At 45.2% G+C, this 14,999-nt stretch overlaps 1 protein-coding gene and 1 long non-coding RNA gene across 11 annotated transcripts in view; both read left to right on the forward strand.

Moving 5' to 3' along the window:
- TBC1D24 (TBC1 domain family member 24) overlaps positions 1 to 14,999 on the forward strand; it is a 66,646-nt gene that overhangs the window by 38,327 nt on the left and 13,320 nt on the right. For all 10 annotated transcript variants that reach the window (XR_012161189.1, XM_073362912.1, XM_073362905.1 and 7 more), the window contains one exon: positions 9,133 to 9,291. Coding sequence is in view for 9 of the 10 variants with exons in the window: in XM_073362912.1 (XP_073219013.1) it covers positions 9,133 to 9,291 (159 nt within the window). In the remaining variant the exon portion in view is untranslated. The remainder of the gene's footprint in view (positions 1 to 9,132; positions 9,292 to 14,999) is intronic.
- LOC140918459 (uncharacterized) lies at positions 101 to 5,816 on the forward strand. Its single transcript, XR_012161190.1, has 2 exons — positions 101 to 4,499; positions 5,168 to 5,816. It is a non-coding gene; the product is annotated as an uncharacterized lncRNA (long non-coding RNA).

Below are 14,999 nucleotides of genomic sequence, written 5' to 3' on the forward strand. Positions count from 1 at the left end.
TTGGAACCCCCTTTCAGGTAGTTGAAAGCAGCTATCAAATCCCCCCTCATTCTTCTCTTCTGCAGGCTAAACAATCCCAGCTCCCTCAGCCTCTCCTCATAACTCATGTGTTCCAGTCCCCTAATCATTTTTGTTGCCCTTCGCTGGACTCTCTCCAATTTATCCACATCCTTCTTGAAGTGTGGGGCCCAAAACTGGACACAGTACTCCAGATGAGGCCTCACCAATGTCGAATAGAGGGGAACGATCACGTCCCTCGATCTGCTCGCTATGCCCCTACTTATACATCCCAAAATGCCATTGGCCTTCTTGGCAACAAGGGCACACTGCTGACTCATATCCAGCTTCTCGTCCACTGTCACCCCTAGGTCCTTTTCTGCAGAACTATAGCCATAGTATATCACCTGTAGCAAAAGAAAAAAAGAATCTCCATCATCCAGAAACAACCATAGATAAGTTTGTGATAAGAACCAGCAGATTACAAAAAGAGGTAATTGATGAAAATGTTGCCCGGTTTGTTTATGCTCCTTTTCGTATGATTGAGAACCCACACTTCATTAACATGGTTCAGTCATTAAGACCAGGATACAGTCCACCCAACAGAGCAGATTTCGCAGGCAAATTGCTGGATAAAGTATATGAAAGAGAAATTCAGCAGTGTGCAAAAGGTGTACAGGGTAAAATTGTTAACCTGAGTCTTGATGGGTGGAGCATTGCCCACAATGATTCTGTTGTATGTGCTTGTGTGACAACAGAAGAAGGGAATGTTTTGCTTACAGAAACAATTGATACATCAGGAAATGCACACACAGCAGAATACTTCCAAGAAGTAGCAGTAAAAGCTATAACAAACTGTGGAAAAAAAATTCAAATGTCTAGTACGCAGCTTGGTCACAGACAATGCTGCAAATGTATCCAAGATGAGAAGAAATTATTTAGAAGAGAGTCCCAAGCTAATAACATATGGTTGCAGTGCTCATTTGATTCACCTTCTAGCCAAAGACTTCAGTGTTCCAGAAATAAAAGCTAATGTTGTTGAAATGGCAAAATACTTCCGTAACTACCACTTTGCAGCAGTTGCTCTGAAAAAAGTGGGAGGAACCAAGCTAACTCTCCCACAGGATGTGCGATGGAACTCTGTAGTGGACTGTTTTGAGCACTAGATTAAGAACTGGCCTAATCTGATGACAGTTTCTGAACTAAATCATGGAAAAAAAAAAATAGATGGCACTGTCACAGCCAAAGTTCTCAACATTGGGCTTAAGAGAAATGTTGAACACATGCTGAGTATCATGAAGCCTATTTCTGTAGCCTTGAACAAAATGCAGGGAAACAGCTGTTTTATTGCTGACGCTGTTGAAATTTGGAAGGAACTGAGTGAGATCTTAAGAAGAGAAATATGCAATGACAGAGTTAAATTACAAGCATTAAAAAAACAAATGGGAAAAGCACTATCTCCAGCTCATTATCTCGCACATATTCTCAATACTCGGTACCAGGGTCAAACCTTAACTGCTGAAGAAGAGGAGTTGGCTATGACATAGACATAGAATCCTAAAATATTGGGGTTGGAAGAGACCTCAGGAGGTCATCTAGTCCAATATCCTGCTCAAAGCAGGACCAACACCAACTAAATCATCCTAGCCAAGGCTTTGTCAAGCCGGGCCTTAAAAGGATGGAGATTCCAGCAGCTCCCTAGGTAACCCATTCCAGTGCTTCACCACCCTCCTAGTGAAATAGTGTTTCTTAATAGCCAACCTAGACCTCCGCCACTGCAACTTGAGACCATTGCTTCTTGTTCTGTCATCTGCCACCACTGAGAACAGCCTAGCTCCATCCTCTTTGGAACCCCCCTTCAGGTAATTGAAGGCTGCTATCGAATCCCCCCATTCTTTTCTTCTGCAGACTAAATAACCCCAGCTCCCTCAGCCTCTCCTCGTAAGTCATGTGCCCCAGCCCCAATCATTTTCATTGATCTCTGCTGGACTCTCTCCAATTTGTCCACATGCTTTCTGTAGTGGGGGGACCAAAACTGGACGCAATACTCCAGGTGTGGCCTCACCAGTGCCGAACAGAGGGGAATAATCACTTCCCTCGATTTACTAGCAATGCTCCCACTAATACAAACCAATATGCCATTGGCCTTGGCAAGAAGGGCATACTGCGGATTCATATCCAGCTTCTTGTCCACTGTAATCCCCAGGTCCTTTTCTGTTGAACTGCTGCTTAGCCAGTCGGTCCCCAGCCTGTAGCGGTGCGTGGGATTCTTTCTTCCTAAGTGCAGGACTCTGCCCTTGTCCTTGTTGAACCTCATCAGATTTCTTTTGGCCCAATCCTCCAATTTGTCTAGGTCACTCTGGACCCTCCATCGTGTCTACCTCTCCCCACAGTTTAGTGTCATCTTTGAACTTGCTGAGGGTGCAATTTCCCATCATCCAGATCATTAATGAAGATGTTGAACAAAACTGGCCCCAGGACTAACCCTTGGGGCACTCTGCTTGACATCGAGCTGTTGATCACTACCCGTTGAGCCTGACAATGTAGCCAGTTTTCTATCCACCTTATAGTCCATTCATCCAATTCATACTTTAACTTGCTGGCAATCATCCAGCAATCATCCCTCCATAATGCCAACTATAATAAACTTCAGAGCTAAGGGTGAACCATTCAAGAAATATATGTTTGCTGATGATGTTTTAAAGAAAGTCACACCAGTGAGCTGGTGGAAGTCACTAAGGCACTTGGATTCAGAGACTCTTGAAGTGATGATCTCACTTTTAACGGCAGTAGCTTCTTTAGCTGGTGTAGAAAGAATATTTTCTTCCTTTGGACTAATTCATTCCAAATCGAGAAATCGTTTGGGACCTGAAAAAGCAGGAAAGCTTGTTTTTCTTTTCCAGATTATGAACAAACAGGAAAATGAAGGTGAAGATGACTGAGTTAGCTGAAGAAGCCAATATTTTAAGTTTCTCATGTTGACCTGGCTGACCTAGTCAATTTAATTTTTGTTGATTTTTTTAAAAATGTCATTTAACTATTTTAGTTAAAATTATTTTTAACAAAAAACCCATATTTTTAAAAACATGAATGTTTAACTAAATTCGGAAATTCATATGCTTATTTTGTTAAAATATATGTTTGCTGTTGGGGAAAAGAAAATCCAGAATACATAATGTTGTTGTTTTAGTTAAATAAAACAATTTAAATGTCTGTCTGGTGGTGATCTCCTCCTAATACAGCATGGCAAGAAAATCCTCCAAATATTAATGATTAACCTGTTGAATTGGAGATAATTCACCTCCCAATGACTTCATAAATATCTGCTTTAATTATCTTTGATAAATGAAATAACCAATCATTCATTCATTTTCTGATATAGCTGTAAAACTAGTCTGAAATTTTTTTTTCAAAATAAATCACTTAAAAGATATATAGTGTGTACCTTCTAAAATTGAAACCTACATCTATCTCTGAGTCGTGAAGAATATGTATGAAGGTTATAACCACCACCAAGAATGCACTTTTATGTAGAAATCCATGATTAAATCAAGTCTTCCTGACTAATGATTTAAATCAAATCCACCCTAATGGGGTCTATCTAAGGGTATGGCTACACTGGCGAGTTAGAGTACATTAATGCAGCACCGGGCGCTCTAACTCATGACACTCCACACTGGCAAGGCACATAGAGCGCCCGGACTCCGTGGCTGGAGCGCTCCTTGTAATCCACCTCGATGAGAAGCATAACGCTTGATGCGCCCTGGCTGGAGTGCCGCAGCGCCAGTGTGGACACCCTGGTCTATTAATGTGCTCTGATCGGCCTCCAGACGTGTCCCACATGCCTGTTCTAGCCACTCTGGTCATGACTTTGAACTCTCCTGCCCTGCCTTCAGGTGTCCAACAGTCAGACCTGCCCTTTAAATTCTCTGGGAATTTTGAAAATACCCTTCCTGTTTGCTCAGCAAGGCGTGGAGTGCTCCCGGCGAATCTTTCCAGATGAGCATGCCTCCACACACAACAGGTGATCCCCAGTGTGGAGCAATGGTGATGTGCTGGACCTCATCCGTGTTTGCGGGGAGGAAGCTGTCCAGTCCCATCTGTGCTCCAGCCGTAGGAATTACGATACCTTTGGGCAAATATCAAGGGATATGATGGAAAGGGGCCATGGCCAGGACGCACTGCAGTGCAGGGTTAAAGTGAAGGAGCTGCGGAATGCCTACCACAAAGCCCACGAGGCAAACTGCCACTCCAGTGCTGTGCCCGTGACCTGCTATTTCTACAAAGGGCTGGACGCAATATTTGGGGGAGACCCCACCTCCACTCCGACCACCCTGGACACTTCAGAGCCCAGTTCAACGAGGCAGGAGGAGAAGGAAAGCGGGAGCGAGGGTGCTGAGGAGGAGGGGGACAGCCCAACATCCCCAGATGCATGCAGTCAGGAGGAAGGTAGCCAGTTGTAGCGTCCGGTGCTTGGGGAAGAACAAATGCCAGAGGAGATGGTAAGCGGCTTTTATTTTGGGAAGGAAGTTCATTGCGGGCTCTTGGGGCAAGGAGAGTTAGGGCTGCATGCATGCCTAGCAGTGGAATAGGGGGTTGATGTGCTCCCTCACATCATGGTAATCGGGCTCAGTGATGTCTTCAAAGGTCTCATGTAGAAGCTGGGCAATCCGCTTGCGCAGGTTCCTTGGCAGAGCTACTGTGCTCCTTGTCCCAGTAAGGCTAACATATCCACGCCACTGTGCCATGGAGGGGGAGGAACATTGCTACACACAGGCAAGCTGTATATGGGCCAGAGCGGAAGCCGCATTGTAGTAGAAGACCCTCCCTTGCTTTCCAGGTCACCCTCAGCAGCGAGATATCTCCCAGGACAAACTCATCCTGTGGAAAATGTGGGAACAGTGTTCTATATAGGAGCCCCCTGCAGCTGTTGGCTCTCCCCAAGGCACAGAACCCCAGAGGACAGTATGGCCGTGAAACAATCAGTCCCCCTTGCCCCTGTGCTTACTCACCATTTTGGGGCTCCTGTGGGTTACGTGCACTCGCTTTGGGGCGGACAATTTCTGCTATTGTGTAGACTGTGCTTGTCTACTTTAAGTACGGTCGAATCATTGCTCTGTCTGGTGTGAATAATGCTGCCTCTGTTAAGTGTTGCATTTTGGCTTTACAGATGCAACCTTGAGATCTCAGCCATCCTTGTTATCAGCGACCAAAAGATTCCAAAGAGTTAGGAAGCAGCCACGTAGAAGCAAAGAGGACATGCTGCATGAAGTAATGCAGCAGTCCCTTAATGAAAATCAAAAAATGCAGGAGTGGCGGGAGAGTGAAAGGAGGATCTGCCAGCAGAATGTGAATTGCCGGCACCAAAGCATGGAGCGGCTGCTAAGCATTATGGAGCACCAAGCGGACTCGATACAGACGCTCGTAGCAATGCAGGGGGAGCACTTCTGTGCCCGCCCCGCCCTGCAGCCCTTGTCGCAAAACTCTTTCCCTTATGCTCCCATGTCACCTCCAACCCACTTTCCCCAACATCCGGGTTGTGATCGCCACCAGCTGCCGCCAACACCTATAGCTTTACCACCCAGTCCTGCAAACTATGACCTTTACCCACTGCACTCAACCCCCCCATCACCGTGCAGTATAGCCATCCTGAAGTGCAGCATTCATTGCACAGCACTCCAGACAGGAAGGCTGAGTATGATAACAGGACATACGCAAATCTGTGATTGTACTGTTCCCCACCCCACCCCTTTGGCTTTTCTGTTTCCTAAGCAATTGTGTATCTTTTCAATAAATGAATTTTCTTTTCAATAAATGTATTTTTTGGCTTTGAAAACATTCTTTATTATTGTATTAAGTAAAAGATACCTTAGCCCAGGAAAGAAACAGGCACTGCAAGTCAGTGTAGCAAACACAGATTCCTACTAACATTGGAACCACTGCACTTCACTCCCATGCAGGGCACCAAACGTTACTGGTGGCTTTCAGCCTCAAATTGTTCCCTCAAGGCATTCCTAATCCTTGCAGCCCTGCGCTAAGCCCCTCTAATAGCCCTGCTCTCTGGCTGTTCAAATTCAGCCTCCAGGTGTTAAACCTCCGAGGTCCATGCCTGAGTGAATCTTTCACCCTTCCCTTCACAAATGTTATGGAGGGTACAGCACTCGGATGTAACCATGGGAATGTTGTCATCGGCCAGATCCAGCTTCCCATACAGACAGCGCCAGCGGCCCTTTAAATGTCCAAAAGCACACTCCATAGTCATTCTGCACCAACTCAGCCTGTTGTTGAACCACTCCTTGCTGCTGTCGAGGCTCCCTGTGCAGGGTTTCATGAGCCATGGCATTAAAGGGTAAGTGGGGTCTCCAGGGATCACAATGGGCATTTTGACTTCCCCTGCAGTGATCTTCTGATCTGGGAAGAAAGTCCCGACTTGCAGCTTCCTGAACAGGCCTGTGTTCCGAAAGATGCATGTGACATGCACCTTTCCGAACCAGTCTGCATTAATGTCAGTGAAACACCCACTGTGATCCACAAGTGCCTGGAGAACCATAGAGAAATACCGCTTCCAATTAACGTACTCGGAGGCTAGGTGGGCTGGTGCCAGAATTGGAATATGCGTCCCATCTATCGCCCCTCTGTAGTTAGGGAAACCCATTTGTGCAAAACCAGCCACAATGTCATGCGCGTTACCCAGAGTCACGGTTCTTCTGAGCAGCATGCAATTAATGGCCCCGCAAACTTGCATCAACATGATTCCAGTGGTTAACTTTCCGACTCCAAACTGGTTAGCAACCGATTGGTAGCTGTCTGGAGTTGCCAGTTTCCAGACTGTAATAGCCACCCTCTTCTCCACTGTCAGGGCAGCTCTCAATCTCATGTCCTTGTGCTGCAGGGTGTGGGGTCGAGCTCAGCACACAGTCCCATGAAAGTGGCTTTTCTCATCTGAAAGTTCTGCAGTCACTGCTCATCATCCCAGACTTGCATGACGCTGTGATCCCACCACTCAATGCTTGTTTCCCAAGCCCAAAAGCAGTGTTCTACTGCGGTGAGCATGTCCGTGAATGCCCCAAGCAATCTCGTGTCATGTGCGTTATGCAAGTCAACATCATCGGACTCCTCATTGTCAGCTTGTAGCTTAAGGAGTAACTCAACTGCCATTTGGGACATGCTGGCGAGATCCATCAGCATACTCCTCAGCACTTCAGGATCCATTCCCATAGACTGAAAGGGAAGACAGAGCACGCCGTACAAAAAAAGTTGAAAGATGGTGCCAAATGTGGACGGAAGCACAGGGATTGCTGGGATGCGAAGTGGTGCATCATGGGGCATTGGGACAGGACCCAGAATGCCCCGTACCCACTTCCCACAAGCCACAGCACCAGAATGGGAAGAGGTGCTCTGTGGGATAGCTGCCAATAATGCACCGCTCCCAATGCCATTGCAAGTGCCGCAAATGTGGCCACACCAGTGCACTTGCAGCTGATAGTGTGAACACACTGCAGCGCTTTCCCTGCAGCAGTCTCCGAGGGCTGGTTTGACTCACAACGCTCTACATCTGCAAGTGTAGCCATGCCCTAAGTACACTGATGGTTAGATGAGAATTCAGGGCTGCCATGCAAGTGGTAAGCCTCAATCAACATTTCTATCGGAAGGTTAGTGAGCTTCATAAAACGACTTGTGCCTAAACCAACACATGTTCGGGCTCCCCATTAGGAATGCTGACGGCAGGGCAACTTAGAGATGCCCTACTTGCTATAGTAAATGACGCAGGATTGGTAACTTTGGGCAGCTCCCAATCTCTCTTTAGCAAGCAGTTACTAAGGTGTGCTGCAAGTGCATGAGTGACTACTCAGGACTCCCAAGTAGAAATCTTCATAAAGTGATACAGCATTTCTCACACTATAGGGAGCTCCTAGCTACACTAACATACTCAGTGCATTATTTATGAGGTCCTCTCTGCATTCTGTGAAGTTGTGGGGGAAAGAAAAGAACTAAACCAACAATGGCTGAAATAAAAATACTGTAAAACCTATCAAACACTTGGGACCCTTTCCCACACTCAGTACACCCTCGTGGAATGCAGAATTGATTCTCCAGAGCTTGGTTCAGCTGATTGTTATCTGATCCTTTAGCACCTTGTTTGAGCCCTTGTGTCTCTTCCACCAGATGTACTTGGCTGTGGCACTTGTACTGATAACTGGCTTCACAGTCAGATGCAGATGCAATAACACTTTTTAAATCTTCTGTTATCATGGGTTTGAGTGGATTGATTCCTCCTTTTAACCCAGAGTAATAAAGGGTGGGTAAATGTATTGATCCTTGTATTGCCAGTCCCAAGGGTTCACAAATCATGAGTCAGCCCCCCACAACTCAAGAGATTGGATTTTAAAATCACGAGATTTTAAAAAATAATACATTTGGGATCTTTTACTTTGGTTTCTGAGCGTATAGGGTGCACTCGGATCATGTTTTCAAGCTTATCTCTGCAACCATGAGGATGCAAAACTCTTTTTTAACAAAAGCAGAGATTCTCAATAATCCAATGACTCCAGAAGCTAGGGCTTTCCGAAAACACCAAATATCATGAGACTCATGATAAAATTGTGGGGGATGGCAACTCTGATATCTATGCAACTCTTGTGTGACTGGGATATTTGCAGGAATTCTCAAATTCCACAAATACAAACAGGACTCGAGAGACCAGGAAGTGCCAGAATATTTGTGTGGACCTACTGTATTTTCTCCCCTGTGGGGTGCATCTCTCTCGTGCTGGTACTAGTGGGGCTATCCTTGAGTTGCAAATCTAACTGAATTTGTTTTTTTTATGGTCCTGATAGTCCCCTGTTCATTCAAACATTTAGCTCCTCTGCACCAGCCATTGATAGCATGGCTGAGTAAGAGCTGCAAAGTTCTCTCCAGTAAAGCCACTAATCATTATGGATTCCACCAAATGGCAGCAGTGTTTCTTTCCTCCATCAAACCATGCTGTCCTCACCTCGTGGCCTGAAGCTTCAGAGAGCAGGGTACCCACCAAGGCATTTCCACTTAGGCATGTTCTCACGTTCAGCTGTCCCCTTTGTGTGGTGTTTGTGAGATTATCTTCTCTCTCTCAACGGTGTCTCCCATGTTTCACAGACAGAACGTGCACTTGGCAGTGCATGCTGAGAACTTCAAGTCCGAAATTGTCAGCGTGAAAGAGATGAGAGACATCTGGTCCTGGATCCCAGAGCGCTTTGGACTTTGCCAGCCCCTACTGCTTTTCACCACCTTGGAGCATGGCTGCAGCCTAAACAGGTAACCTAGTCTTTCCTATTGTACAAGTAGAAAAGAACAGCCAACCAATGCTAACTGGGTACAGAAATCCTCATCCAAAGCATGGCTCACCAAAATGTGCATCCAAAGACTATTATGGGAGTGACCGATTGCAAGTGCCAGGGAAGTCTGAATCTCTCCTCCCCCATCTCAGTTACAGTTACCACAAGGATAGCTTCCAAAATTAGAGGCTATGGTCCTGCCTCCAGTTAGGGCTGGACTCCACTACCGGGGAGATCAATGCTGCTGCAATCGATGCAGCAGGGATCAATTTAGCAGGTCTAGTGAAGACCCAGTAAGACCACTCTTCGGTCGACCCCGGTACTCCAGCTGTCTGAGAAGAGTAAGGGAAGTTGACTGGAGAGCGTCTCCTATCGCCTCAGCGCCATGAAGACACTATGGTGAGTCAAACCTAAGCTACGTTGATCCCAGCTACGTTATTCTCGTAGCTGGAGTAGCGTAACTTAGATTGGCTTACCCTTGTAGTAAAGACAAGCCCTCAGTGTGAGTGCTAGTCCTGAATTTCCCCTGTCTGAGTGTTAACCATAGGAATTGTAGTTAATTCCTAGAATCATAGAAATGTCAGTCTGGAAGGGACCTCGAGATCTCATAGAGTCCAGCCCCCTGCACAGAGGCAGGACCAAGGAAACCTAGATTCATAGATATTAAGGACAGAAGGAACCATTATGATCATCTAGTCTGACCTCCTGCACAGTGCAGGCCACAGAATCTCACCCACCCACTCCTGCGATAAACCTCTCACCTATGTCTGAGCTATTGAAGTCCTCAAATCATGGTTTAAAGACTTCAAGGAGCAGAGAATCCTCCAGCAAGTGACCCGTGCCCCATGCTAGAGAGGAAGGCAAAAAATCTCCAGGGCCTCTTCCAATCTGCCCTGGAGGAAAATTCATTCCCGACCCCAAATATGGCTATCACCGAAACCCTGAGCATATGGGCAAGATTCACTAGCCAGATATCCAGAAAAGAATTCTCTGTAGTAACTCTGATCCCCACCCCACCTAACATCCCATCACAGGCCATTGTGCCTATTTACCATGAATATTTAAAGATCAGTTAATTGTCAAAATCATGTTATCCCATCATATCATCTCCTCCATAAACTTATCAAGTTTAATCTTAAAGCCAGATAGGTCTTTTGTCCCCACTGCTTCCCTTGGAAGGTTATTCCAAAACTTCACTCCTCTGATGGTTATTTGTCTAATTTCAAGTCTAAACTTCCCGACGACCAGTTTATATCCATTTGTTCTTGTGTCCACATTGGTACTGAGTTTAAATAATTCCTCTTCCGCTCCGGTATTTATCCCTCTGATATATTTATAGAAAGCAATCATATCTCCCCTCAACCTTCTTTTGGTTAGCCTAAACAAGCCAAGCTCCTTGAATCTCCTTTCATAAGACAGGTTTTCCATTCCTCAGATCATCCTAGTAGCCCTTCTCTGTACCTGTTCCAGTTTGAATTCATCCTTTTTAAACATGGGAGACCAGAACTGCACACAGTATTCCAGGTGAGGTCTCACCAGTGCCTTGTATAATGGCACTAAAACCTCCTTATCTCGACTGGAAATACCTCGCCTGGTGCATCCCAAGACCGCATTAACTTTTTTCACGGCCATATCACGTTGGAGGCTCATAGTCATCCTATGATCAACCAATACTCCAAGGTCCTTCTCCTCCTCCGTTACTTCTAATTGATGCGTCCCTAGCTTATAACTAAAGTTCTTGTTATTAATCCCTAAATGCATAACCTTACACTTCTCACTATTAAATTTCATCCTATTACTATTACTCCAGTTTACAAGGTCATCCAAATCTTCCTGTATGATATCCCGGTCTCTCTCTAAATTGGCAATACTTCCCAGCTTTGTATCATCCGCAAACTTTATTAGCACGCTCCCACTTTTTGTGCCAAGGTCAGTAATAAAAAGATTAAGATTGGTCCCAAAACTGATGCCTGAGGAACTCCACTGGTAACCTCCCTCCAGCCTGACAGTTCACCTTTCAGTAGGACCCACTGTAATCTCCCTGTTAACCAATTCCTTATCCACCTTTCAATTTTCATATTGATCCCCATCTTTTCCAATTTAACTAATAATTCCCCATGTGGCACGGTATCAAACGCCTTACTGAAATCTAGGTAAATTAGATCCACTGCATTTCCTTTGTCTAAAAAATCTGTTACTTTCTCAAAGAAGGAGATCAGGTTGGTTTGGCACGATCTACCTTTTGTAAAACCATGTTGTATTTTGTCCCATTTACCATTGACCTCAATGTCCTTAACTACTTTCTCCTTCAAAATTTTTTCCAAGACCTTGCATACTACAGATGTCAAACTAACAGGCCTGTAGTTACCCAGATCACTTTTTTTTTCCTTTCTTAAAAATAGGAACTATGTTAGCAATTCTCCAATCATACGGTACAACCCCTGAGTTTACAGATTCACTAAAAATTCTTGCTAATGGGCTTGCAACTTCATGTGCCAATTCCTTTAATATTCTTGGATGAAGATTATCTGGGCCCCCCAATTTAGTCCCATTAAGCTGTTTGAGTTTCGCTTCTACCTCAGATATGGTAATATCTACCTCCATATCCTCATTGCCATTTGTCATGCTACCATTATCCCTAAGATTCTCTTTAGCCTTATTAAAGACTGAGGCAAAGTATTTGTTTAGATATTGGGCAATGCCTAGATTATCCTTAACCTCCACTCCATCCTCAGTGTTTAGCGGTCCCACTTCTTCTTTCTTTGTTTTCTTCTTATTTATATGGCTATAGAACCTTTTACTATTGGTTTTAATTCCCTTTGCAAGGTCCAATTCTACTTGACTTTTAGCCTGTCTCACTTTATCCTTACATGTTCTGACCTCAATAAGGTAGCTTTCCTTGCTGATCCCTCCCATCTTCCACTCCCTGTATGCTTTCTGCTTTTTCTTAATCACCTGTCTGAGATGCTTGCTCATCCAGCTTGGACTACAACTCCTGCCTATGAATTTTTTCCCCTTTCTTGGGATGCAGGCTTCCGATAGCGTCTGGAGCTTTGATTTGGTCTAGTCCTCAAAGAATCAATCCTGAAGCACTTGCATGAGAGGAAAGTGATCAGGAACAGCCAGCATGGATTCACCAAGGGAAGGTCATGCCTGACTAATCTAATCGCCTTTTATGATGAGATTACTGGTTCTGTGGATGAAGGGAAAGCAGTGGATGTATTGTTTCTTGACTTTAGCAAAGCTTTTGACACGGTCTCCCACAGTATTCTTGTCAGCAAGTTAAGGAAGTATGGGCTGGATGAATGCACTATAAGGTGGGCAGAAAGCTGGCTAGATTGTCGGGCTCAACGGGTAGTGATCAATGGCTCCATGTCTAGTTGGCAGCCGGTATCCAGTGGAGTGCCCCAAGGGTCGGTCCTGGGGCCGGTTTTGTTCAATATCTTCATAAATGATCTGGAGGATGGTGTGGATTGCACTCTCAGCAAATTTGTGGATGATACTAAACTGGGAGGAGTGGTAGATACGCTGGAGGGGAGGGATAGGATACAGAAGGACCTAGACAAATTGGAGGATTGGGCCAAAAGAAATCTGATGAGGTTCAATAAGGATAAGTGCAGGGTCCTGCACTTAGGACAGAAGAACCCAATGCACAGCTACAGACTAGGGACCGAATGGCTAGGCAGCAGTTCTGCGGAAAAGGACCTAGGGGTGACAGTGGACGAGAAGCTGGATATGAGTCAGCAGTGTGCCCTTGTTGCCAAGAAGGCCAATGGCATTTTGGGATGTATAAGTAGGGGCATGGCGAGCAGATCGAGGGACATGATCGTTCCCCTCTATTCGACATTGGTGAGGCCTCATCTGGAGTACTGTGTCCAGTTTTGGGCCCCACACTTCAAGAAGGATGTGGATAAATTGGAGAGAGTCCAGCGAAGGGCAACAAAAATGATTAGGGGACTGGAACACATGAGTTATGAGGAGAGGCTGAGGGAGCTGGGATTGTTTAGCCTGCAGAAGAAAGCAGCTATCAAATCCCCCCTCATTCTTCTCAACTACCTGAAAGGGGGTTCCAAAGAGGATGGCTCTAGACTGTTCTCAGTGGTAGCAGATGACAGAACGAGGAGTAATGGTCTCAAGTTGCAGTGGGGGAGGTTTAGATTGGATATTAGGAAAAACTTTTTCACTAAGAGGGTGGTGAAACACTGGAATGCGTTACCTAGGGAGGTGGTAGAATCTCCTTCCTTAGAGGTTTTTAAGGTCAGGCTTGACAAAGCCCTGGCTGGGATGATTTAACTGGGAATTGGTCCTGCTTTGAGCAGGGGGTTGGACTAGATGACCTTCTGGGGTCCCTTCCAACCCTGATATTCTATGATTCTATGATTTAAAGTAATCCCAGGCCTCCTCTGCCTTTAGATCCATAAATTCTTCAGTCCAATCCACTTCCCTAACTAATCTCCTTAATTTTTGAAAGTCAGCCCTTTTGAAATCAAAAACCTAGTCGCGGGTTTAGTTTTGTTTATCCTTCCGTTCAGTTTGAACTGAATTAGCTCATGATCGCTTGAACCAAGATTGTCCCCTACAACCATTTCTTCTATGAGATCCTCACTACTCACCAAAACCAAATCTAAAATGGCATCTTCTCTAATTGGTTCAGCAACTACTTGATGAAAGAATCCATCAGCTATCGCATCCAGGAAAATCTGAGCCCTATTATTATTACTAGCACTTGTCCTCCAGTCTATATCTGGGAAGTTAAAGTCTCCCATGATCACGCAGTTTCCATTAGTATTTACTTCATTAAAAACATTAAAGAGGGCTCTATCCATATCCAGATTAGATCCCAGCGGTCTATAGCACACCCCAAGCACTATCCCAGGGGAAGCTCTAGTAGTTTTCTTCCCCAATGTGATTTTTGCCCAGACGGACTCTGTCTTATCCATTCCACCGCTTCTTATTTCTTTACATTCTATCTCATCATTGATATACAATGCTACTCCACCACCTTTACCTTTGTTTTTGTCTTTCCTAAACAGCACATACCCTTCAATACCTGTACTCCAGTCATGACGACTATTCCACTACGTTTCTGTTATCCCTATAATATCTGGTTTCACTTCCTGCACCAGTGGCTCTAGTTCCTCCATTTTGTTACCTAGGCTCCTCGCGTTGGTGTACAAACATCTTAATTTTTGCTGTTTGGCCTCACTCACATTCTGTACCCGATTAGGCACGGTCATCTTACAGCCAGTATAACCTATTAGACTGGTATCCACACTGCCCTTCCTCCTTATGTCCATTCTCCTACCCACGGCTGTATCCTTTCTTACTTTGTTTTCTTCCCTCTCAATGCTAAAATCCGGCATGGAGATTACCTGGACATCTCCCCCAAATTCCTAGTTTAAAGCTCTCTTAATCAGTTGTGCCAGCCTCCATCCTAGAAGTCTATTTCCCTTCCTACTCAGGTGAAGTCCATCCCGAGAGAACTGTTCTCTGTCCATGAACACCTCCCAGTGGCCATACATCCCAAAGCCCTCCTTATAGCACCACTGCCTAAGCCATCTGTTGATAGTCATAATCTTGTCACACCTTTTGTTGCCCTTCTCTAGGAAGAGGCAGAATCCCACTAAAGATCACCTGAGCCTCTATTTCCTTAAGTGTCTTACCCAGCCTAGCATAGTCTCCCTTGAT

Source organism: Lepidochelys kempii, chromosome 10 (assembly GCF_965140265.1).
Source record: "Lepidochelys kempii isolate rLepKem1 chromosome 10, rLepKem1.hap2, whole genome shotgun sequence".
NCBI classification, from domain to species: domain Eukaryota; kingdom Metazoa; phylum Chordata; order Testudines; family Cheloniidae; genus Lepidochelys; species Lepidochelys kempii.